Source organism: Chiloscyllium plagiosum, unplaced genomic scaffold (genome assembly GCF_037043375.1).
Source record: "Chiloscyllium plagiosum isolate Xiang-an unplaced genomic scaffold, Cpla_swu_hap1 HiC_scaffold_25, whole genome shotgun sequence".
Taxonomy (NCBI): Eukaryota; Metazoa; Chordata; class Chondrichthyes; order Orectolobiformes; family Hemiscylliidae; genus Chiloscyllium; species Chiloscyllium plagiosum.
This window is the reverse complement of record NW_028270163.1, coordinates 38,817,379-38,843,750: the sequence shown is the minus strand read 5'-3', so window position 1 is coordinate 38,843,750 and position 26,372 is coordinate 38,817,379. Positions and strand designations below refer to the sequence as shown.

The 26,372-nt window shown below is 39.6% G+C and overlaps 1 protein-coding gene across 2 annotated transcripts; it reads right to left on the bottom strand.

The window, feature by feature from the left end:
• Positions 1 to 26,219, bottom strand: cbx2 (chromobox homolog 2 (Drosophila Pc class)). Of its 2 annotated transcripts, XM_043714793.2 has the most exons (5): positions 26,124 to 26,219; positions 25,904 to 25,947; positions 17,510 to 17,575; positions 17,175 to 17,244; positions 1 to 4,035 (listed from the first exon to the last, which is right to left on the bottom strand). In XM_043714793.2, exons 1-5 carry the CDS (start codon positions 26,193 to 26,195, stop codon positions 2,578 to 2,580), a joined length of 1,710 nt encoding a protein of 569 aa, XP_043570728.2. In that variant the 5' UTR covers positions 26,196 to 26,219; the 3' UTR covers positions 1 to 2,577. The 2 variants fall into 2 exon arrangements, with proteins under 2 accessions (XP_043570728.2, XP_043570730.2); XM_043714795.2 differs by lacking the exons at positions 25,904 to 25,947; positions 26,124 to 26,219 and adding an exon at positions 14,259 to 14,322 and having other exon boundaries at positions 17,510 to 19,309.
• Between the last annotated feature and the right edge of the window lie 153 nt (positions 26,220 to 26,372).

Sequence of the window (26,372 nt, the reverse complement as noted above, 5' to 3'; positions counted from 1 at the left end):
TTGCAACTTGAATTTGTTTATTTATCAACTTTCTGCTCTTTTGAAAAAAGTACAAAACAACTTCACAGTAGCACTTTCATACACATTTTAATTTTATAAAAATTAAGTTAATGCTGAACCTACTGCTGAGAGTTAGCCTAAAGGTTAAATCTACAGCTATTCAAAGACCTCAATAATAAAAAAAGTTAGTATTTTCACCTTCCCTCTCCTCCCAGAGAGAGATTAAATTCTTGTTCAAGTATAATTTCTTGACCACTAGTCATTATCCAGTACCTTAACTAATAGATGAATGCCCATATGGATAAACAGTGAGCTACTTCATTTTAAAGTCACATTTCACAATTTTTAAACCATCAGTAAGTTTGTTATTTAGGTTTAAAGCTTGGCTTATGTAGCCACAAACAAGTCAAAGACTAACGGAAGTTACTCTTCATCTCAAGAAGACTGGTATAAAAAAAAAACAAGGAAGTTATGTTTGAGATATACCAAGATTCAATCAGATCCCATCAGCTATATTACATTCCAATGCAATGAGCTAGAACTGAATGCATGTGTGCGTACGTATGTGCAAAACAATGTTGAAATCACAAGATTGATAAATGGTCCCGAAAAATTAATTATGAAGAAAAGTTGCATTCCCTTGCATTTAGGTGATCTAATTTGAGGTATTTAAAATGATAGGATTCAAAGCAATGTAGATACAGAAAAGCTTTTACCTTTGGTGGAGAAATCCAGAATGAAGTGGGAGCCTGATGGTGCAAGACCATTCAGGATCAAGTCAGGGAGCATTTTTCAGTGGAAGCTGGAATTTGTTCCCCTTCCCACCCCCTGTGGATATTGGCTCAATTTCAGTTTACAAAATAGCAATTGACAGATTAGCTAAGAGTCAAGTAAGATACAAGATACAGATAAACCATTTCTAAATGAATAGCACAACAAGCTCAAAGCTACTCATTCTCGGGTGTACTCTATTCATATCAGTCACAGGTTCAAGCCATGTTCAATAAAAAAACTCTAGTCGTTAACTTATTTGGTATTCCATGGTGAATCTACCACTTAGGTAATTAGCCACAGTTCCTAAAATACCATAGGCTTTTCTCTTTATTATACAGAGACAATTAGCTAGATATAGCTTTTGAGGGGCATCACTGTGGGGTAAGCCAAGGAAGCCTAACCGAAATAGATCCTGCATCATCGTAAGATTCTAGATAATTCTGTACCCATCTAGATGGCCAGAATCTTTAAAAATGATTTGTTTGAAACATGGTACTTAAAACATCCAACTACCTCTGCATCAGAATAGGAATGCCAGCCTGTTCATAGATTAAGACTTGCACCCACAAAGTTTGACTTTGAGCAAAGGGTGCTACAGTATGAGGACACCACTAGATTTGAAAAAGGATAAAAAAAAGATGAAATGAGTGGGCAGTAGGAAGACTAGGTTTCACAAGTGTGAAGATTTCCCATTGAAATGAGAGAAATTTGAAGAGCTATGTTTTGGCAGATCCTTCTTAACTGGATTCAAAGTTTAAAGGCTGTTTTTTTTTCTCCTAAATTTGATCTATAACCTAGTTCATAAACATTACTAACACTGAAACAAACTCAAAATTACACCTCTTCATTTGCTACACTGCTGGTAGACTCAATAGAATTCTGTTTTTCTAACAGCTTATCAGCACAGATTAAAGTTACATCTATTAACCAAGATAAAGCACTGCTTTCAAAAAAAAACATGCAATGTGACATTTCCTTGATCAGTGAACAAAATATTTTGGTCACTGTTGAAGTGTTTCAAGAAGTTTGAGTACAAGGAACAGAGTAAAATTGCTATTCTAGTTATCAAATAGCATTAATTTGTTAGTTTTTCATTTCTTGCTCTTAGTATTAAAGTTTAATCAACCCTCCAACTGAAACAAAATGATGAATGGTGTTATGAATTAGTGTTATGAATTTCTGGTGGCCAATTAGGATGTCAACTCAGCTGTAGCTCGATCAAAACTGGATCCATTCTGAGAAAAGGGCATATACACATGCTTGTAATTGGTACCCTTCTTGCACTTCCTAATGAATATAAATCAAAATCATAAGTTGTTTCAGCAACATGTTATACTATTGCGCCATGGTCATCTTTCCTCCTATAAAGTTCCATGCACTGACTAAACACCTATAATAATCACAAACAAAGCTTCATCATGGCTGATCTTCCCAGGCTTTTACTGCTCTCAGCATCAATACAAATTATTTATTCGTTCATGTTTTTCATTCTTTAACCTTCATTTTATAAAAATGGATAGGCAAATAGATGTTATTTTGCACATAGTCAAACCAGATTTAATTTACATAATAAAGTCTACATACAAAAGAGCTAAATTGGGCTGCTGATGGACTATCTGATTAAAAAAAAACAGCCAAATCATAGGGTCTACTTCTATGTAATGCACTATTTTTGTTCAAAGAGGAAGAAACTAATTTGTGCACTTTAGTAAATGGTGTTCATAGCTGTAAAGTACAAGGCAAAAGGTCATAAAGGCCAAAGTCAAAACCGATTTGTAAAGGAAGATCAATCAGCTAATGACTCTAATAATGTCGAATGTTGAAAAAGCCGACACTAGTTGGACTCTCCTTCACTGTTACGGTGACCAAGTTGGCGGTTACATCAGTGACAAACACATGCTCGATCAGACTGCGGGTGGGTTTCCAGTCTTGGTTTGTCTGGACTGAAATGGATGGGTTTGGAATGCTCGAAAATGAAGAGTCATGATCAGAATCCGAACTCATCGTCTCCTCACCTGTGCTCAACTCTGTTGGCATGTTGCTGTTTTGTTTAGATATCTCAGATGAAACATCCTTTTTGTCAATGTCATGGATTTGGTTGTCAGAATGATGAATTGCAGTGTTTGTAGTCTCCTTATCTGCTTTAATCTGATTCTCCTTCTCAATACTATCCTTTCCACTGCTCTCACACAATGCCTGACTATTGCCAGCCTGTGAATTTAATACTTTATTAGAAACATGAGTGTTCAATTCAGTTGAACACAGTCCTGCAGTTCCAACACTTCTAGAGATCACAAATGACAAACTACTGATGTTTTTTGAAGTCAAACCCGATGGACTAGTTCCACTTTTTGAACTCAGTCCTGTTTTGTTGGTACTTTGTAGATTTAAGGCATGTGAATTTAATCCTGAATTAGTGTTCTGAGAGTTTGGTGTTGGTAAATTCCGTCCAAGGGCACCAGTACATTGACCATTTGCACTCTGGGAATTTGATCCTGAATTAGACGAATTACAAACACCAGAATTGGACTTCAATGGTCCAGAAATGTTCAAACCCTTTGAGTCACAGTCGGATTTGCACAACTCTGCATTTTTAGCATTTCCTGGATTCTTAATTAAACCAATCTTATTTTTCTCATTCATTCCCTGTGGATTTATCAGTGTTGTATTCCCAGGCTGCATTTCAGAAGCAGTCTTATTCAGTGTCATTGTGCTGACAGAATGTATGCTCGATGAATGCTGGCCTGCTCCTGTACGGTTTGCTGCTTGCAAGGCTGCCCTGGGATTACTGGATTTTGCAGAATTAAAAATGCTCTGATTCAACATCCCACTAGATACATTTACAGATTCCAAAGTGCTCTTTTCTGAGACATTGTTATTCTCACTCAAAAGTCCCTGTGGTTTTTCTAGTTTCTCTTTTGATGATTCATCTGTTCCAGAGTCACCACTTGTATCATTTCCAGATGTTTTCAAAGTCTTTCCTGGTTTAATTTTTATGTTCTTCCGAAGTTCAGTGCAAATTACTTTGCTGGTCCGTTTCTTTTTGCCAGTGTCCTTCAGATCGGTTTTAGTTTGGCAGATTTCTGTTTGGATTCGTTTTTGAGGGTTACGTTCAGATTCTTCCCGCCGTTCATTGCTCCGAAGTGTGGTCTGTGCCTGATCATCACTTTCCTCTTCGTCCTCCTCCTCTTCCTCATCATCCTCATCTTCATCCTCTTCAGAAGAGCTACTTGATTTTGAAGAAAGGAGAGCCTCTTGTTCCTAGGTTAAACCAAAAAAAAAAAGGACAAAAGCTAAGTTGCTGCAGGAAAATGCCACAAAACAAAAAAAATTCTAAGTGTTAGAAATCCGAAACAAAAACAAACAATGCTCCAAACAGTCAGGTCAGACCACGTTTTTTGGAGAGTACAGGCAGCCTGGGATCATGAAAAGCCAGCACATTCCGAAGAAAGATTCGTGCATGAAGCTCACTGTTCTGTTCATTGAAACAAATGTTTGAGCATTTACAGCATTTGTTTTTACATTCTTTAAGATGCATATTGATTGTTAAAATTGAAATGTCAATGTATAGATCTTGGTCTTTTGTCAAAATCGATTTATGGTGAAGACAATTTATTCCAATAACAAAAGTTTATTTGCCCAGTACATAAATGAATCTAACAGGGTCTTGCAAATCTGCACCATGAATAATTAGTCAATTAAAACCATGGAATATTACAGGAGGACTAGAATTAATTCATGTTGAAAGCTAAAGATACCAATTATTGAAACGTGAACTGTTTTTTATAGCCTTTTCTTCAGTAACAAGGTCATATGCTAGTTCCAGACTAAAATTAATACTACTGGGACTATTTTCTTAGCATCCTCTGGAGATAATGAAACCTCATCAATAAAAGTGTTTTTTGAGCAAAATTATCTAGAAACATACTAGCAACAGGCAAGACTCCCTGCATGTGAAAACACTAAGATAGATTACATCATACTTTTTGTGCAACAAAGGATCCTCCCCCATATTCAGTGGTACTTCACTTCCAGAAGCGATCGACATAACCCTCAAGACTGAGTTTATGGGTTCAGGAAATAAAAACCAATTAAAAGGCTTTGTTAAAAAAATAAAATGTTGGCAATTTTACTTTTAGTGAAAATAGAGGGAAAAAAATGCAATATTAAGAGAGGAATTTAACTCCATCTGCTTTATGGGAACTAGGTGGTAATAGACTGATTGCTCTATTTTTCCTCAGGCCACTCTCCCAGCAGTCGTCAAGTGCTTTCTTGATGGAAAGATCTTTACTCTTTGTTAATCGTGATAGTATGGTTTTAGGGTCCGATGCAATTTTAACTACCTACTGGGTAAACTTAATCAGCTGCTGCTCAGCTCAGTAAAAAAAAAGAATGGCAGCTGGACAGAAAGACAGAACATTTAAGTTGCTTTATGGACACTAAAGGTTTTAGTGGGGTGCCCTGCTACCTTTGCTATTGTATCCACTTCTGGACTTAGCTGGGTAGCTGGCATATCGCACCCATCAGAGCGAGAGTTGCAACAATACACATATTTGAGTCATGCAGCTCACCAATTCTATATTAATAAAGCCAGGTCATTGAAAAGTACCTCTCCTCTTGCCACAAAGGCCAAGTAATGAGCCTATCCACTCTGCTGACCAACAGCTAAAATCAACTCTAATTGTGGGCAATGTTGCACCATATACTGTAGTGGTAAACCCAAATGGCTTCAGAAGTACACTTTTCTTTGGGTCATCAATGCAAGGGAGGGAAACAAAAGCCATCCAAAGCTACTTTTCTTGAATACCTACATTTGTAACTAGTTAAAGAGATGAATTAGCAAAATTAACAAGCAAGTTTCTGCCTAGTTATACAATTAGAAGATTATGCACAATGTTGGCAGCAGGGTACAGCAAAAATTCTAAACTTAAAAACTAATTATACAACTCTTCCAAAATCAGTATTGAAATATCACTTCAATTGGGAGCATTTTATTTTTTGAATTTGAAGGACAAAATCTTGTTTACAATGAAAATGCAACAACAGTACCAAACTGTCTAAATATTTGTCTTTTTCCCATTATTCTTTTGGATTGAGACTGAGCTTTAAAATGCAAATATATCTTCATGAGATTCAATTTTCTTGTAAAACCAAGTAACTAATGCAATCAGGTGTCTAGGTTTTATTTATTCATTTACAGAATGAGGGCATTGCTGCCTAAACCAGAATTTATTACCCCTAATCGCCCAATGGGCAGTTAAGAGTTAATCACATTGCTGTTGGGCTGTAGTCATATGTAGGCCAGATCAGGCAAAGAAGGTAGTTTCCTTCCCTAAAGGGGTCAGTGAACCAGATGGATTTTTTCCAAACAATAGACATGGGATTTGTGGTAATCATTAGATTCTTAATTCCAAATTTTTTTAAAAATCGAATTGAAATTCCACCATTTGCTTTGGCAGGATTCAAACCCAGGTCCCCAGAGCATTACCTGGGTTGATGTATCAACAGTCCAGCAATAATACCGCTAAGCTGTCACCTCCCCATACACTAGATGTTGCAGATTCCTTTAAAAGGTACCAACTAAGGTAAACTGAACACTAATAACAAGTTTCAGACAGCAAAATTTTAAAAACTGCTCATTCTGTCAGTCAGTTCCAATAATTGAAGTTTTTTTCAAAAAATTGCAGCAATTTCAAAATTCAAATATTTGGAGAAGGTTAACAGTGCGAACAGAATATAGTTGTAGCAGTTTATTATTGTTGTAATAAAAGAAATAGATTTACTAGAATTAAGAACACTGCAATTGTGATTCCATCTGCCATATTTGTATCTAATAACAATCAGCATCTCCTTTTCTGTATTTCTTTCAATTTTTATTCCTTTTCTTTCTACCTCCTTTGCCATGGGCGCAATAAATTAGTTTAGTTATTTTCAATTTGGATTTGTGTTCAACTGACAAAGCTCAAAAGTAAAATATCATGCAGAATATCTTTGAACTAACAAAAATCAATTTCATTAAGTAGATATTTATAAGGACCTCCAATACCCAGTGGCATATTTAACAGTATTCTGTAATGAGGTATGTCGCTATATGGTGACATTTTGAATGCGTGTAGCAATATAACTCCACCTTCCCTCATTCAGCAATTGGGCTTATGCTTATTTTTTTTAGAAACTAACAACGTCTGTAAAAAAAGCCATATTTTATTCTGCAAATCTCAGCATTCTAAGTAGTAAACATTTAACGGCCTCAAACACTTCTGTAATGAATAATTTTAATGATTTCATTCAGGCAATTACCTTTCATACCAAAAACACTGCAAAGCACTTTATGCAATAAGTTACTTTGTCAAGTGTAGGAGCTATTATGTAGATAAAATCCACAACCATTCTCAACTAATATTCTCTCAAAACAATAATGTGACAATGTCACACTGTTCTGTTTATTTAAAATGTTGTTAATTGATGTGTAGATGCTGACCAGGTCACTGGACAGCATTCCACTTGTTTGTTCTTTTTTAAAAAAGGAGACAATGGTGCTGCAAAGATATCTGTATCTTTAACTGAACTATCAGAACACTTCAGCTGAAGGATACTACTTCAACAATGCAGCATTTCCTTTGTACCAAAATGGGAGTGTCATTCTAGATTAGTTGATGCTTTCCTCAGAAGACAATTTCCACAGAACTGATACAGTATTGGAAGCAGACCACATTTTACTTACTAAATAAAGAGTTAACTAGTCAATTTTTGACTAGTGAGTGAGGTTTCAATTATATTTATTTTAGGTAAGAGACAAGAGATCAGTGTTTCTAGTGCCTAGTAATGACATTTGTAGTAAATCCAAAATGCCCATTTGCTTAATTGATATTACACAACTTTACCAACTGTAACTTGCATTTAGGAGTACTATTAGAGTACAAATTATACCACTGCTTCAGAGAGGTATTATTTGACACCAAATGACTGAGAAGTTAAGGCAAATAACCAAAAGCTTGGTTACAGGGTGGGTTGAAAAGAATCCTTCAAATAAAAAAGAGAAAAGGAGGGAAAATCAAGGCAGTAAGATTTAATCAGGAAATTCCAAGTTAGAATTGGAAGAGTGTTAATATCTGTTGAGGGTAGTAAGGATGGAAAACATATGGAGGGGAGAGGCCATAGAGGGATTTGTTAATAAGGTTGAGAATTTTTAAATAAAAGCACTGGAATAGTGAAACTAGATATAACAAAGGATAGGACGAGGATTTCAGTAGTAGTTGAGGTGAAGTGGCTGTGATGTGGGTTGAAGTCACAGAGATACAAAATAAACAGTTTTTCTAATGGAATGGCTGAATGAGATGAGTTCAAGGAGAGAGCAGAGGGAAACGTGTGCTAAGTTTGGACTGATGGTTCCAGGGAAAATACAGAAAAACAGACTGTCAATAAAATAGAGACCAAAGTTACACAATAATTCTTCATATTTTGAAAGCAATGGAGGAGAAGATAAGACCTTGTGGTGGTGATTATGAAGACAGTTTGCAGAACAGAAAATAAACTGAGGTTTATCTTCAGGACAATTATGGAACAGTCAACAGTTTTGGCAGGATAGAACTGGTCATTTATGGTCTAGCCAGGCCACAGTAAATGCTTACATTACTTGTCCATCATATCCATTCAAAAAGCTGAGTTTTAAGGGAGTAGGAGAAAGTGAGGACTTCAGATGCTGGAGATCAGAGCTGAAAAAAAGTGTTGCTGGAAAAGCACAGCAGGTCAAGCAGCATCCAAGGAGCAGGAGAATCGACGTTTCGGAAATGAGCCCTTCGTCAGGAATGAGGAAAGTGTGCCAAGCAGGCCAAGATAAAAGGTAGGGAGGAGTGACTTGGGGGAGGGGCATTGGAAATGCGATAGATAGAAGGAGGTTAAGGTGAGGGTGATAGGCCAGAGTAGGGGTGGGGGCGGAGAGGTCAGGAAGAAGATTGCAGGTTAGGAAGGTGGTGCTGAGTTCGAGGGTTGGGACTGAGACAAGGTGGGGGGTGGGGGGGGGGGAAATTAGGAAACTAGAGAAATCCGAGTTCATCCCTTGTGGTTGGAGGGTTCCTTGGTGGAACCTGAGGCACTCTTCCTCCAGCCGTCGTGTTGCATGGTCTGGCGATGGAGGAGTCCAAGGACCTGCATGTCCTTGGTGGAGTGGGAGGGGAGTTGAAGTGTTAAGCCACAGGGTGGTTGGGTTGGTCCGGGTGTCCCAGAGGTGTTCTCTGAAATATTCCACAAGTAGGCAGCCTGTCTCCCCAATATAGAGGCGGCCACATCGGGTGCAGTCAATGATGTGTGTGGAGGTGCAGGTGAATTTGTGGCAGATATGGAAGGATCCCTTGGGGCCTTGGAGGGAAGTATGGGGGGAGGTGTGGGCGCAAGTTTTGCATTTCTTGCGGTTGCAGGGGAAGGTGCCGGGAGTGGAGGTTGGGTTGGTGGGGGGGTGTGGACCTGACGGGGGAGTCACAGAGGGAGTGGTCTTTCCAGAACACTGATGAGAGGGGAGGGAAATATATTCTTGGTGGTGGGGTCCGTTTGGAGGTGGCAGAAATGACAACGGTTGATACGACGTATATGAAGGTTGGTGGGGTGGTAGGTGAGGACCAGTGGGGTTCTGTCCTGGTGGCGATTGGAGGGGCGGGGCTCAAGGGCAGAGGAGCAGGAAGTGGAGATGTGGTGGAGAGCATCGTTGACCATGCCTGAGGGGAAATTGCGGTCTTTGAAGAAGGAGTCCATCTGAGTTGTTCAGTATTGGAACTGGTCCTCCAGGGAGCAGATGCGGCGGAGGAATTGGGAATATGGGATGGCGTTTTTACAGGGAGCAGTGTGGGAGGAAGTGTAGTCTAGGTAGCTGTGGGAGTCAGTCGGTTTATAGTAAATGTCAGTGTTGATTCGGTCGCCCGAGATAGAAATGGAGAGGTCTAGGAAGGGGAGGGAGGAGTCGTCGGAGACGGTCCAGGTAAATTTGAGGTCGGGATGGAAGGTGTTGGTAAAGTGGATGAACTGTTCAACCTCCTCGTGGGAGCACAAGGCAGCACCGATACAGTCATCGATGTAGCGGAGGAAAAGGTAGGGGGTGGTGCCAGTGTAGCTGCGGAAGATGGACTGTTCTGCATATCCGAAGAGGCAGGCATAGCTGGGGTCCATGGCTACTCCTTTGGTTTGGAGGAAGTGGGAGGATTGGAAAGAGAAATTGTTCAGAGTGAGGACCAGTTCAGTCAGTCAAAGGAGGGCGTCAGTGGAAGGGTACGGCGGGAAAGGAAGAAGCGGAGGGCTTTGTGTCCTTAGTGATGGGGGATGGAGGTGTACAGGGACTGGATGTCCTTGGTGAAGATAAGGCGTCGGGGACCGGGGAAGCGAAAATCATGGAGGTGGAGGGCGTGGGTGGTGTCCCGAACGTAGGTGGGGAGTTCTTGGACGAAGGGGAACAGGACTGTGTCAAGGTATGCAGAGATGAGTTCGGTGGGGCAGGAGCAGGCTGAGACAATGGGTCGGCTGGGGCAGTCAGGTTTGTGGAATTTGGGCAGGAGGTAGAAACGGGCGGTGCGGGGTTGTGGGACAATGAGGTTGGAGGCGGTGGATGGGAGATCCCCTGAGGAGATGGTTATGGATGGTCTGGGAGATGGTTTGGTGGTGGGAGGTGGGGTCATTGTCAAGGGGGCAGTAGGAGAAGGGGTCCGCGAGCTGGCATTTAGCCTCAGCAGCGTAAAGATCGGTGCGCCAAACTACCACTGCGCCTCCCTTGTCTGCTGGTTTGATAGAGTTTAAGGGAGTAGCCAAGATGGAAGAAATTCAGAGAGGCATGAATGGTCTGAACATGTTGAAATCCATGTTGATTTTTCTCACTAACTGAAATATACATTTTTGTTTTAAAAACAAAAAGAAATGGGTTAAGGATGGGCAAGTTAGAAATTGTGAAAGAAACTTCTTCATACTATGATTTGTGACGCTATTACACAATTAAATCACGATATGCAACTTCTCACTGACGACTAAAGTATCTGTAAAAAGAAAAAAAAAAGAAAGAGGAAACAGTTCACAAAGCAACTTTTGTAAATTCATGTATGTAATGCAGGAAGTTCATTGGAATGCATGCACAAATGAATGCATGATTTACTGTCAAATATGTTTAAGGAGATACAATGAAAAGCATTTTGTCACCACAATCTTGTGCCATTGAGGTAAAAACAAAAGTACTTAGAGCTCATTCTCAACACCAAGTCCCAAACATGGCTCCAGGACTTCTGAAAGGTCCCACTCCAAGCCTATCGCAGCCTGCTCCACGCACAAACACTGCTGCAGTCGAGTTGCCCTCAAAGTGAGCCACTTACTTTGAATCACTATATGGTGAAGTTGCTACAGGATTCCAGGATTTTGTCCTAGTAACATTGCCATTTCTTCAATATTTGTTCAACTCTCATCCATTAAATAGAATCCAATGGGCTGAACTTTGCTTTTTATGGCAAAAATCAGAGTTGCATTGATGTTTTGAGAGCTCTTCACCACAAGGCCTAACAAGATCGTTCGCTGCATTTTATCAAATTAGCCTCACTAACTACCTATCCTGACTCACCACTCAGCAAATATCCACTGAAAGTCCAGCATCTCTCATGGCCACGATACCTTTAAAGAAGTGAGAAGTTGCTATGTATTTGAACATGCATTAGAGAGATGCCTTGCTTGCTCAACATTTCTGGAAGGTGTCAGAAAAAGGGAAGATTGCACCATAATTTTCTGACAGGAAGCCAGAGGTATTGGTCAAGGGATCTTCTTGCTGGAGGACACAGTCACTCGACCAGAGCCTGAGAACCTGACCTGCCACCACCTGGGTCAGCATGGTCTCCACTGTGTACAGGAATGGCCAGCACTACTGTAGAAAGGTCTTCTCCATTGCACCAGGGCGAGTGTCACACTGTCATTTCATACATTCACACTTGCATCCAAGCCATTGATCTTGGCGCAAACTGCAGTGCTCCTTTCTCACAATGAGGCAGGGTAGTGACAGAGGCATCTAGCCAGAGGAGGAATCACACAGGGTGCTCAAAAGTTTATTCTCAACAGTCCAAAGGTAACCAGGCCCTCCAGCTCAACACTGCCTGACCTTTCTGCCCTTGGAAATTCACACCAAGGAGGGTCAAATTACTTCTAGGGTAAAGTGAGCCTTAGTATGTCTGGCCCACTCAGACACATGCTCCAGAGTGACACGACAAAACCTTCATGGGCAACACTGCCAAACCGGTTCCTTCCACTCCCAGGTGTAGGACCAGGAAGCACATTAGCATATGGTGGGAATGAGAAGAGGAATATGACCTACTAAAAACACTTCAGCAGTATAGATGACAAGTGCAAAATTACTTATAATCCATTATGTAAATTTCATTGATTTACTCTTACATTGGTCTTTGAGAGTCGCTGTGTGGGCCTGAATGACTTGGTGACATAATCAAGGCCACAGATAAAAGTTCCATGAATGGAGGTCTGAGCCTAGGGCATTGTCTGGAAGCAAAGAGGAACAATGCATGCACAGGCTATCAGGTCACATGCATACCTTTGGCCCTCCTCAGGCTGTGGCAAAGTGGGATAATGGATTAGGAAATTTAAGGATTAGGATGCTGCAGGTCTGTGTCATTTCGAGTGCATGGATCAGTGTGCAGTGCCTTTCCCTTAAAAAAGCCCTGGCATCTGGGTGCTGCAGCCCTTTCCTAACAGGAGTCAGCAGCTACCCCAATCACTCTTAGCAAGAGTGCAGCCATTTTCTTTCCCATGACACTTTGGCTTCCAGCAAAATGAAAGGCAACAGTGAGCATTCCTCATCCAGTGTCTTGCAGCCTCTGCCTGAATAGGTCACTGAGCCCCTGAATATCTACATTCCCTTCCTAGTAAGTCCTTCCAGTGGCCTCAAATTGTCTCATATCCCAAATTTGTATGCACACATCTTCCTACAAGTACAGAGACCCTAGACTGCTGGCTGTAAATTTCCATAAAACCATTCACTGTAAAGCTCAGACTAGCTATGGAGCCACAGGACTAACTGACATACTCAATGGATTACAGAGGCACAAAGCACTGGAATGTAATCACACAGATTGATGCCTGACCATTGCTAAAACCCTGGACTGGTATATTTGATGGACTGCGCTGGGATGCTTTGACTGATGGGTGCCTCTATGGACTTAAAGATATGAGGGGCAACATTTTTGCTTTAGAAACAGTGTGGTTAGTGTGTGGAATGAGCATCCAGAGAAATCGCAGATGCAGGCACAGTTAGTGTTTAAAATACATTTGGATATGTGCAAGAATAATAAATATTGGAGGAATATGGACCAAGTGCAGGCAGATGGCATTAGTTTGCTTTGGGATCATGGTTGGCATAGACTGGTTGGATTGAATGGTCAGTTTCTGTGCTGTATGACTGACTTTACAGCACAACTCCCCAATATTTATGGCAAATGGAGCAAAAGTGAGATTGATACTGTCTTACAGTAAGCTGTATGATGGAGGACTGCTGAATAGCGAGGCAAACTGCCTGGTTGTGCAATTGTGCTAAATTGCACAACAAACCAAGGGATGGATGGTGCAAGCAAATAGGTGGCCACTAAGTGAGCAAGCTAGCAGCACAGATGTGGCTGGGCCCCTTCAGCAGCCTTCCAATGCTATTTGCCAGTCTATTTTCAGAGTTCCCCACCACAGATGACATCATGGCAGTAAGAGATTGGCATCGGTGTCTGCCAATGTCCTTTGATACGGGGCATGTTCAATGATGCTTGTGGATTATAGCCTTGGGTGCAGTTTGATCAAATGGAACATGGAGCAAGCGACAAGCTGAATCCACAAGAACCAGGTCTTGTTTCCACATCCACTTTTTTCGATGTCCAGCTTGCTTGGAGAGTTTGGCAAAGTAGAAGTCTGAATATTATAAAGAGTCTGCTAACAAGGCATCTAACTTGCCATAATCCTCGCTTAATTGGCAACTTGCTGCTGCCTAGCTAAAACACACCAATTCTTTGCAAAAACTCATCCGATTCTACCACCCGTCTCATTACAGTCCATGTCACTCAGACCCCTTAATATTCAGCCCAACATTTATTTTATTGAACTTTGATCAGTTCAAGAACAATGTGATATGCTCATACAGCTCATGGTACAGGAGTATCTCTAGACCAGAGGGCATGGGTTCAGATTCTACCCGCCTCAGAGGTAGGTCATAAGTTAATTTAGAAAAAGAATCAAAGAAACAAGTTGCTTTGGAAAAAAAATATGCAGTTACTCCATAGAATTAAGACATAGAAGGTCAGTCAGTCCGCCCATCAAGTTTGTTCTGCGATTCAATGGAGGTCATGTCTGATCTGATAACCTTCAACTTTGCTTTCTGCCTCTACCTATAATCAGATTCCTTTGCTGGTTAAAAATCAGTCTCAGCCTTCGATATACTGGTCAGCCTTTTGTAATAAAGAATTGCACAGATTCACTACCTTCAATTCCTCCTCATCTGTCTTAAATGTGTAACCCTTTATTCGCAGATTATGCCCTCTTATCCTAGAGGAGAGAGAACAATTTTAGTGCATCTACCCAGTCAAGTCCCCTAAAGACTACATATATTTCAATAAAGTTATCATTTATTCTTTTATGTTCCAATAAGAATCAACCTCTCCTCATAAGAGGGCCTTTCCAAACCTGGTAAAAGTTCTCTGGACTGCCTCCAATGCCAGTATATCTTACCTTAGATAAGGGACAGTAAGTTATTCACTGCATATAAACGGTGATCGGACTAATGTTGTACAGTTTTAGCAAGTATTTTATACTTTAACTTCCTTAGAAATAAAACTAAACATTACCTCTGCTTTGAAAATGTGTTGCTGGAAAAGCACAGCAGGTCAGGCAGCATCCAAGGAGCAGGAGAATCGATGTTTCGGGCATGAGTCCTTCTTCAAGAATGCCCGAAACGTCGATTCTCCTGCTCCTTGGATGCTGCTTGACCTGCTGCGCTTTTCCAGCAACACAGATTACTCTGCTTTCCCTATTACCCAATACACTTGGATGCGAGCTTGTGATTTGTGGACAAGGAGTCCCAAAGCCCTCTGTGCTGGAGCTTTCAGCAGTCTTTATCCATTTAAATAATATTCAGCTCTATTTTTCCTTCTGAAATGCATAACCTCATATGATATTCTCAATTTTTGTTTTGACTTCTCCCTGGCAAATCAAAGATGACTGAGTCCCAGACAGGCATTGAAAAAGACATGAAATGAGTTACTTGCACCAGAACCCCATTCCACTCACCTGGTTCTGTCACCAGTGTTTAGATGCTTGGTCCAGTTCAATTGTAGATCAATGGTAAACCTCAATGTTATCATACTAGATTCAGTTATGGTAGTGCCATTGAAAATCATTGGGCGACAGTTACATCCTCTTGGAGATGGCTATTGCCCGGGACTTGTGCACTGCAAATGTTAACTGCCACTTATGCTGCAAAAACTGGACTACATTCAGGCTGGGGCTGATATTGAAATTGACTGCTTTGCTATCTGAAGAGTTAGGAACATTGCTGAAAATTGTGCAAACATCACTATCTCTGACACATTATGACAGTTAGAAAGTTAAACAGCTGAAAACTGTTGGGGCTAGATCACTACCCTGAAAAATTATTGCAGTAATGGCCTGGGACTGAAATGATCAAAAAATAATCACAACCATCTTCCTTTGTGGTAGATATAAGGTCAGCTAGTGGAGAGTTTTCTCCCAGATCCCCACTGACTCAGTTTGATAGAGCTCTTTGATGCTGCACTTTGTCAAATACTATCCTGATGTCAAGTACAGTCACTCTCACCTCTGGAGTTCAACTCTTTTGTGCCATTGAGACTCAGGCTTTAAATGAGGTTAAGAATGAAGTGGTCTGGCACAGCCCAAAATCACCAGCAAGTTATTGTAAGCAGGAGTTACTTTATAGCACTGTCGAAGGCACCCTTCATCACTTTGCTCATAGTCAAGAGTAGACAGATAGGGTGGGAATTGGTTGGGTTGTATTTGTTCTGACAGGACATATCTGTTTCCATATCGCCAGGTATATACCACTGTTGCAGCTTCGTAATACTTTCAAAAGCACTGAAAATTAAAACAAAGAAACTTTGGCCACTGTAATGCAGTTCATTGTAGAACATAAAAGGCTGATATTTTCCCTATTGTGCTTATGTCAGCTGTTTAAAAGAGTCGATTCAATTAGTTTCATTCCCCAGTCTTTCTATATTGTCCAAACATTTCCAAATATATAGTCAACTTCCTAATTAAAGTTTAGAAGTCTTCTCCCACTATCGTGCAAGAGGTACATAACCAATCACAACTTCTCACTGTGTTAAGTAGTTCTTTTTAAAATTATGAATTGGTGTCCTCCAGATACTAACTGTCTAATAGTGGAAATGGTTTCTGTATTTGCTCTGGGTTTTGGGTAACTATTAACCTTAACCTTTTCTTGTTTCTTCTTTTTCCAAATAACTGAAGTTCCTTATCCCTAGTATCTAATACTCAATCAATTTGAAGCCTAGCCAATAAATTATAGAAAGAACCAAGCAAGCTTTGCTAAACCTGTCTCTATAATAAAGCCATGGATTTCAGTTGGAGCTCTAAAAACTTATCCTGTCACCTTCAAAATTCTGTGTGCCTAAAATCAAAGCTTTTGGTCTCTGGAAGTTTAATATGAATTTATAAAATGACTCTTTAGTGTTCCTTTCAAAATGTATCATTCCACATTTCTCTGCAATATACCTGCCCATTTCACTACCAACATAAAAGAAATGAAACCCACACAAGGGCTACAAACACATTATAGGCTCAGTTATAGATGGCTAGGAAATCACAATGGAATTTTCACTTTACCAAACATTACACAATTTTTTTTTGATCAGATATTACTTTAAGCTTGTCTTTTAGAAAAAGGAACAAACAATTACATTGACCACTAAGCAAACAACTTGTATTTTAAATAAACGAGTAATTGTTATTTTCCACATGAAATTATTCCATCAAAGCCTAAGCAGACATGGCTGACTGATACCCAAACTAAAAGACAACTAACAACAGGAGGTTCTAGTTTTCCTAAAATCCAACTCTAGGGAATTTGTCATTAAATATTTATAATAAGGCTCTTTACGACTCAGGACAAGATTTGAAATTGGCATGGGTTGCTCTTGCACGTTTGTTATTTATCCAAGTGATTAACCTCTTTAAAACAGATGGTTATAAATTCAAGTAACACTCATTCTCTGTGGTATTCCAAAAATGGCTTGCTTGTAATTCTAATTTGACTGGAGCCAATTTAAATCACCAGAGTCACTGAAAACAAGAAATACACTTTGCACTATTAGTCTGACATAAAACAAAGAAAAAAGCCATCATACCACATGTTTTCTTGGTCTGCCCCTAGGCCTCTTGCCTCGTTTCCGATTCTGCAGTTCTTTCTCTTGTTGGCTGCAATCAACAAAAGTATCCATCCTTACTCTCAGACACAATATTCACATGACTATTAGTAACCTAAGTGCACTGCTCAAACTCAAAAAAAAGTGGAGCAAAAAAAAATCAAAACTTGGGAGAGGCATTTGTGCTTTTAAGCTTCTAGGTAGTTAAGTGAACATCAAAATTAGTAGAAGACACAGGTGGGCTACTCACTGCCTTGCCTGGGGTATAGAAGAGTTATGGAATTAAATGGAAGAAAACAACATTTAAACATTCCTACCTTCTTTGAAAAGCTAGCAGGAGCCGGGGATCAAGAATATTTTCTTCTGGCTCCCAGCTATTATGTCTAATCAGAAAAACAACATATCATTAACAAGATAAAGGAAAATGTAACTTCGCACTAGATTCTAAGATACAGAAATAATGTTCATGATTTATGCTGTAAAATCAAGTGCAAACTTATTGATATTTCTGCCTTTCACCTGCTTATGAGGTACTGTACACTTTTGCTTCAGCTGGCACTGAAAATTGGCAACAAGACCTAAGTCAAATAGATTTGTTTTAACCTTTAAAAGTCTTCCTAATATTGAAATGACAGATTACCTTTCATGTTAAGAGAAAACACATTAAACACAGTTTTGAATTAGATCTAACCTGACCAAAGCAGAGACTTTAAAGTTTGGCTGAATGTTCAACCTTGCTATGTTTACAAGTTATAATTTTGAACTGTTTAAATAAAGTATATTTCATCCATTTTATAAGTGACCTGGCACTGTTTCAGAGTTTAATCCTGAATCTGGAGAATTACATTAAATAAACTTTTATATGGCCCATTGATAAAAAGCAAAGCAGCATTCAACAATAGTGTTAACTCAATTAATTTTAAAAAATCGTCAACAGATAAAAAGGTCAAAGCTAAGAACTGCATTGACAAGGAAGTTATTACTTAAAATTAACTAAAGCATAATTTTCACACAACACAGTCACCAGCAAATTTGTGGCAAAGAAGTGATATAGAAAAACATTTCCCTTATTTATGTTGCTCAACACTTAATAAAAGGCACTCGTACTTCGATAAAATCTTTAAAATGTTTCATTGTTGCCTTAATATTAACAGAAACTAAGCTTTCACAATTTTTAACAAATGCACTCTTCAGTGGGCATGCTGTGAGAGCCAGCATTTATTGCTCATCTTTTAAAATTTTTGAATCACCTTGAATGGCTGCAAAATATATTTCACATTATGACATTTATTACTCAGACTGATAATTGTGTGGTACTTCAATCAGTACAACAATGATTATACTTCAAGAATGCATCCCCAGCAACACAGTACACTGAGACATGTGAGGTTGGAAAAAGTATTACATAAATGAACAACTTTTCTCTCTTCAGTTACAAAGATAATGTAAGATTGGAACAAAGTGAAAAATATAGAAATCTGTAAACATGAAAAAATAAATTAAGTACAGTGACAGATGTGATGGGAAAATAAAAGTGCCTCAAGTCATTTAGTTTTTCTTTTGTCCTGTAATCTATGAATTAGAAATACATGAGAGCACTCTGTTACAAGCATTTTGAAAAGGACTTCAGATAAAGACAGAGTACAACATCGGCCTGCTGCAAGTTCTTTAAACATCTGCAAGCACTAGGACCCTGCAGTCATCTTTTGCATCCATTGCAATTGCCCAACTGAAGTCTCAGGTTTTCCTGCAGAGTGATACCAGCAACTATTTAGAGATACGGTAAACCAGACAGGCCTAGAGCTGACTATTCACTGTGTGGAGGAAATATTTATTTTTCTTTCTTGTTCTACTGTCATGGAATGAAAGGTGGAGGAGACGACTTCAGGAGCATGCAACAAAGTAACCTTCAGCTCTGCACCAGTCTGGGTAAGAAAAAAATTGCAGATTCAGGCTGAAGAGAAGGCAGAGTGTAACAGTTCGGAAACAGAAACAATCTTGCCACATAGATTAGAAAATAAGGAAGCAACAGCAAAAAGAAAGCAAAAAAGCAAATTGAATGAATAAAAAGGCAAAACAAATGTCAACTTTGTTTTAAAAAAAAATGTAGGTTCAGTCATATATCATTATATTTTATTTATGTACAACCAGTTTTATTTTCCTAGGTCTCAGTACTCCAAGTTGTTACCAGATAAGCAAAAGAGGCTGAATTCATTTTCTTCTGATGTCACAAGCAATGTTGGAACATGCTTGGGGGGGGGGGGGGGGGGGGGGGGGGGGGGGGCGGAGGAGGAGGAGAAGAAAGAGATTCAAGAACCAAATTATTGTGCTGCATAAAAGTTTTTATAGCTCCTTTCATTTCCCAAAGTGCTTTACTGCCAATTAATAACTTCTGCACTGTTTCACTGTTGACAAATACACCTCATTCTCTACACTGGTCTTGGAAATAGCACCAATCAAATCTGTTTTGAACGTGGAGGGGAAAGCACTAGGAGAATTCTTTTCTTCAAATAATGCTCTGGGATCTTATTGCATCTCCCTTCACAAGCAGAGAGCCTCTCATCCAAATAAAAAAAAAAATCTGAAAATGCAATAGAGCACAACACTAAAAAATTTTGAACGAAAGTTTGCTCTGATATTTTTCCATATAAAAGTGAAATTTATGAGGGCTTCAGTACATTTCCATAATGATCTTAGTTGACTCCATGATGGGATAATGTTCTGTAATTCCTTCATCGGAGATTACACGCAATTTTTTTTTGAGGTCTACTCAGGGGACAACATAGGTTTGCGAAGGTTTCTTAAAATTACGTAAGCAAAACTTCCAGTTGTTGGTTTGTACCAGGATTCATAGATTATCACACGGTTGAAGATAGTGAAACTGGCGAGCAGAAAATGTGAAATAAAAACAAAATGTTGTGACTACTCAGCAGGTCAGACAGCAACTATGGAAAGAAATTGAGTTAATGTTTCAGGTAATTCTGATGAAATGTTATGATCTGAAACATAAACATTAATTCGTATTTATTAAATTTCACATTTCCAGTATCTACTATATTTTACTTTGACAGTAGAGAAATTGGGAAAAATCAGCTTGTCATGTGGGCAATGGCAAAGGTGGCATTTGTTGCCTATCCAGTTTAATTGCCTTTGAATGGAGTGTTTGCTAGGCCAATTCAGAAAGCAATTAAGAGTGAGTCACATCGATGTGAAGGCCAGAACAGGCAACGATAGCAAGATGAAAGTGGCCTATAATTCATACGATTTGAGATATTAAATAACTTCATGCACAGTAACAATTCTTGCAGATGTAACCCCATCCCTGTTGGCCCTCATACTTTTCATATTATGTTCCGCTCATCTGATGTCGAAACCGAGTAGACATTTTCTTGCTAGGAAAAGCTAGAGAACTTGGCTCAAATCAAAACTGCCCCCTCCCAGATAAGCATTTTGAGTATTAAAGATTGTGATCTCACACTCCATTATACCATCTTTGTTATCTAATGTTTGCTAATCATAGTCTATGCCACAATATCATGATAGTTCTTTGGACCAACTGTCCTCATCCTATCTTAGCCAGCTGAGGAACCCACACTGTTGCTATTATTCTATGTCACCATCTATCCACCTAAATGAACTGACCTTGTGGTGCTGCTCACCCAGAGCAGTGTACAGTTTCTATCTAAAAATATTAATATCCAAAAATGACTTCAGATGAACTGCACAACTTATTTCTCCCCAAATATCTTGATCTTTAAGGAAAGCACTTAAATTTTAGTGATGCTGATTTGTAACTGTCTCTTGATTTATCAGGCATCAATTTGACAGAGAATCAGTCATACAGCACGGAAACAGATGTTTCGCTTCAACTAGTCCATGCTGACCATAATCCCAAACTAAATAGAGGAACTTAGATTATCAGAATGAGATGGGCAGGCATTATTTCGTTTAGATAATTGATTATTCCATTAACAGATTAATTGCCTTTCCTCTGGGGCTCAGAGGTTTTTAAAAAAAGTCTGCTCCCTGTTCAGGAGACGAGGTAGCAGCACACTGCATGAGCCCCCACCCACCACCCCCTCGCCCACCCCAAAGCAGCTGGACTAGACATCAACAACAAGACTGCTTGCTGTTGCAGCCTTTTTTGGGGGGAAAAAAAAGGAGTCTCCAAATAGCACATACACACAAACTTTTTGGCAGGTTCCACTTTTGCCTTGTACAGGACAATGTTGGACAGATTAGATTAGATTACTTACAGTGCAGAAACAGGCCCTTTGACCCAACAAGTCCACACCGACCCGCCGAAGCACAACCCACCCAGACCCATTCCCCTACATTCACTCCTTCACCTAACACTACAGGCAATTTAGCCTGGCCAATTCACTTAACCTGCACATTTTTGGAATGAGGGAGGAAACTGGAGCACCCAGAGGAAACCCACGCAGACATGGGGAGAATGTGCAAATTCCACACAGACAGTCGCCTGAGGCGGGAATTGAACCCGGGTCTCTGGCGCTGTGAGGCAGCAGTGCTAACAACTGTGCTACTGTGCCGCCCACTAATCTGGAGAAGGGGTTTTAGGGTACACCCCTGTGTAGAAGTCCAGGGAAAGTGTGGGGTGAGAGAGAGGGTGGGCAGTCAGTCATTTGGAAATGGTGCCTGTTTAATCATTGTAAACAAAAGACACCATCAGTGTTGGAAACACATCTTTGATGTAATGTTTCTATCAGGACCTCAAGATCTCCTTCGGATAATCAGGTATTCAGATAATTGATACTTGGATAATTAAGGTTCTTCTGCAGTTCTACCTGCCTGCACTTGGCCTGTATCCCTCCAAACATTTCTTATTCAGGTACTTACCCGAATGTCTTTTAATCGTTGTAACAGTACCCACATCCACCCCTCCATACAAAAACCAGTGTGTAAAAGTTGCCCTCGTGTCTTTTTTTTTTAAAAAGAAAACATTCTCCTCTAACCTGAAAAATATGCCCCCTAGTCTTGAAATCTCTCACCAAAGGGAAGAGACACTTGCCATTCACCTTTTCTATATCCGTCACGATTTTGTAAACTTCTGTAACGTCACCACTCAACCTCCTACTATTCTACCCAGCCTCTCTTTAAAACTCAGACCCTCCATTCCTGACAATAACCTGGTAAACATGTTTTCTGAACCCTCCTAGCTTAATAATAGCTTTCCTATAGCAGGGCAGTCCCAACTGCTATACTCACAGACATTGAAGGCAAGTGCGCTAAACACCTTCTTAACCATCCTATCTATGTGACACAAACTTCAAAAGAATTATGTACTGGAACCTGTAGTCCTCTGCTCTACAACACTACCTAAGGCCTTACTTTTAATTATACAAGTTCCACCCTTGTTTGTTTTGCCAAAATGCATATCTCATTTATCCAAATTAAACTCCATCTGCCAGTCCTCAGCCCATTGACCCAATCTCTTCATAGTGTTAGATAACCTTCTTCAGTTTCCACTAGATCAATTTTGATGTCCACAAACTTACCATGATTTCTAAATCATTTATATAATGATAAACAAGAGGGGGCCCAGCACCAATTCCTGTGGAACTCTGCTGGTCACATACCTCCAGTTCAAAAAGGAACCCTCCGCCATCACCATCTCCTGCCCTTAAGCCAACTTTGCATCCAATTCTCAACCTGCAAGAATATTTTAAAATGTGACAATCTGCTTTCAATTCTCCATGACTCTAAAGCAGCTGAGTAAAACGATGACAATCACATGCATGGTTTGATTCAAGGATTTGAAGCTCATCATGGCAGATAGAGTTTGAATTCAACAAAATATCTGAAATTAAGAATCTAATGATGACCATGAATAGATTGTCACAAAAACCCATCTGGTTCACTAACGTCCTTTAAGGAAGGGAACTGCCATCCTTCCCTAGTCTGACCTACATGTGACTCTAGACCCACAGCAGTGCAGTTGACTCTCAACTGCCCTCTGGCAATTAAGGATGGGCAGCAAATGTTGTCGAGCCAGTGACACCCTTATCATGAAAAAAAATGTTAAGGCCACAGATTTCACAATCACAGGAGCAGTTTTGAAGTAAAAATATAACACTTGACTTCAGTATTAGTATAAAATAACACTGTTAATGCATCGCATCCATACAACTGAATGCGAGGAATTAATTCCTCCACTTATCCTGTGCAAAAAAAGAAATACATAGGTACATATGAAATAGGAACAGTTAGGCCATTTGATACCTCAAGCTGAATCTGCCTTTCAAATAGATCATGGCTGATGTCTTTCCTCAATGTCACTTTCCTTCACCATGCCTATACCCCTTGATATCTTTGACATCTGAAAATCTGTCAATCAATCTCAATCTTGAACTTAATGACTGAGCTTGCACAGCCCTCTGGTAGAGAATTTCTAAGATCAATCATTCATTCATTGCCATGAATTTAACTCAGCACATGACTTTTTTTGGGGTGAGTGGGGGAGAAGAGGAGGATCCATGTGCAGCAGCACCTGCTGAAACCAAAATTCAATGTGTCAGCATGCAAATTAGAACACATGGAACTCAGAGTGGATGCACAGCTTAGAGGGTTCACTGCCACAGAAAGACAAACACGTGCCTTCTCATCTCAGTCCCAAATACCCAGCTAGTATTCAGAGATTACATCCCTGCCTCTAGACACTAGGACCCCTCCACTTAAACAATAATGTACCCTTCCTTGATCTATTCTGTCGAGTACTGTAAGCATTTTATATCCTTATAGGTTCCTTGAGATCATAGGCCCAATTTCATACCCCAAGAATCAAATCTGGTCAATCTTTAGAAAACAACAGTTGAGGGTGGCTATTTTTGTTGTTGTTTGTTTAGTGAAAATTTTAAATTAAAATTTAAAAATAATTTAAAATCCTTTTAGAATAATTTTACTTCAAATGAGGAAAGCAAAAAAAAAAAGACTGCATTTTGTACATTGGTGACAAGATCCAAATAAGATCTTAGTTTGTTAAACAATTTCCTACCTCTACTAAAATGTAATAAAGCATGTTATAGTATGTAGTTTTATCTTTCCCAAACAGTTGTACTGTAAAATCATTCCTCTTCAAAGAAAGAAATTGCCTTAGAGCAAGACTTTAGAAAAGCCTAGATTGTGAAATGTTTTAAGTGATTTTCACATTTTTAAAAAATTCACCACTAATTCATGAAGTAGAATCAACTATGTCTAAAAGAAATAAATTGTCTTTAATACTTTAGATTAAGAAGCAATCATTTGAACAGGAAAGGAATGCGAAAGATTATACAGAGCTAGATAAAAGAGTAGAGAAATACACAAGGAATTGTAGCGCACGGATAATGTTGCTAGCAAATTGATAAATGGCTGCTAGAAAGTGGCCTGAGGTTAGTTAACAATGGAATGTTTCAACCAAGATTCCATTTCTTTTGCATCTTAAACCCAAGTCTTGTCCTCACAACACCAACATAAATCAATGGTGTGCACTAGTTCTGAAAATTATTTCTCATTATTCTGCTTGGCTGAGATGGCAAAAAAAAATCAAGTTTAGTGCAAAAAAATCTGGGTTTGTGCCTACAATATCGCACACAACTTCATTTTTGTCTTCTTGGACTTGATTCTTCAAACCCCCAGCCTCTCAGCCATAAACATCAAGCAAAAGGATGGCAAGGCAAGTCCTGTTACTGCTTGCAAGACCTTAGGTCATTTTTATACTTTTGTTTGCAACTCATTAAAACTCAAGTCCAGTACTCTGTAAAAACAGGAGTAAAGACTTTATCATAACTTTGCGCTTTGGTTAATGCAGAAAAAAGGTGCACTTTTGTCAGGGTTGGGAGTGGGGGTGAAGGAGAAGAATGGTGCACAGATGGAGGGTAAGTAAATTGCAGAACAGGGAACAGATTGTTATTGTGAAGCCACCTGATTGTATCAATACAAAAAAAAGGTTAGTACACTTGCCTTCTCTCCCTTCCACCCTCCCCAAACAAAACAGCAGATGCACACTCGTTAGATGTAACGATCCATCCTAGAAATTTCTACAACTTTAAAGTTAAAATAAAGTCAAATATTAAGCTATTAATAGATATACACAATTTTATATGATAACCAAATTTTTTTTAAAAATCAACCTTATTTGAACAATATATTCTGTAAACCCACAGTCAGTCATTTTATAAATATCACACCATCACAATAACCTTTGTAAAGATGTAAAATATTGCCTCAAGAGACTAAATAAAACAGTTGAGAGAAATAAAGGATATATTATAAATTAACAAAGATATAAATAAAGGTCTTACCAATCTAAAAAAAAGTGAAACCAGGCCAGAATTTAAGTTACAAACAACATTGTATATGCCCAATTAAGACACTGCAAGAATATAGATTATTGGATAAAAGTAGCACTTTTTAAAAAGAGAAACCAAGATATATTAAACAATGGAAAACACAAAATCTACAATTAAAGATTTAATGGTGGAGGTGGCAGGGAAACAAAACAAAAAGATGTCACTATAGTATCATGAAACAAAGTAGAGGGGAAATAGAATACGTTATGTTTAGTTTTGAATGGAAGTGATGAGAAGAAATAGGATGCGGGGGGGGGGGGGGGGGAACAAAGGAAGAAGCTTTCAAACCAGCTCGTTGCTGGAGTTGGGAGCATGCACGCTGCTGCTGCTATGGTATTGTTAAAACCTGGTGCCACTCACTTGGAAGACCATCCTCTCCACTTCACCAAGTACTCCAGCTTCCCCTGCGGGGGAGGGGGAAAAAAAACAAGTCAGTCCCGTTACCACCGCCACTACCCCCAACCCCCAATGATCAATACGAATTAAAACCCCTCTGCAACATCGCCGCCGCGCGTGAGCCTCATCTGCAAAAAAGCACCGAGTGCTCTTTTGTTTTGCATCTCTCTTTCTTTCCCCAGACCTTCCTCAGCCTTTTCCTCAGAATACATTCCGCTGCGAAAACTTGCTCTCCCACAGCGCTCAGCTCCTCCATCCCCGCGAGCTGCTCCACTTTGTGCTCGCGCGTTCTCCTCCTCCCCTTCACCCGTCACTCCGGCCGCGGACCGTGACGTCATCAACATCCCCAACTGACCAATCGGCTCCTGCCTGGCCTGACCGTTGCTAGGCACGGGTCAGCGGTTGCCAGGTGAATTGGGAGAACGTTAAGAAT

What these genes read in the sequence shown, in the direction of transcription:
- cbx2 (XM_043714793.2), bottom strand. Translation starts at nt 26,195, where the DNA reads ATGGAGGAGCTGAGCGCTGTGGGAGAGCAAGTTTTCGCAGCGGAATGT. An exon ending in TGGAGAGGATGGTCTTCCAA is followed by an intron (nt 17,576 to 25,903) that starts GTGAGTGGCACC and finishes TTTTCTGATTAG; the next exon opens with ACATAATAGCTGGGAGCCAG. An exon ending in CTGCTAGCTTTTCAAAGAAG is followed by an intron (nt 17,245 to 17,509) that starts GTAGGAATGTTT and finishes TGTTGATTGCAG; the next exon opens with CCAACAAGAGAAAGAACTGC.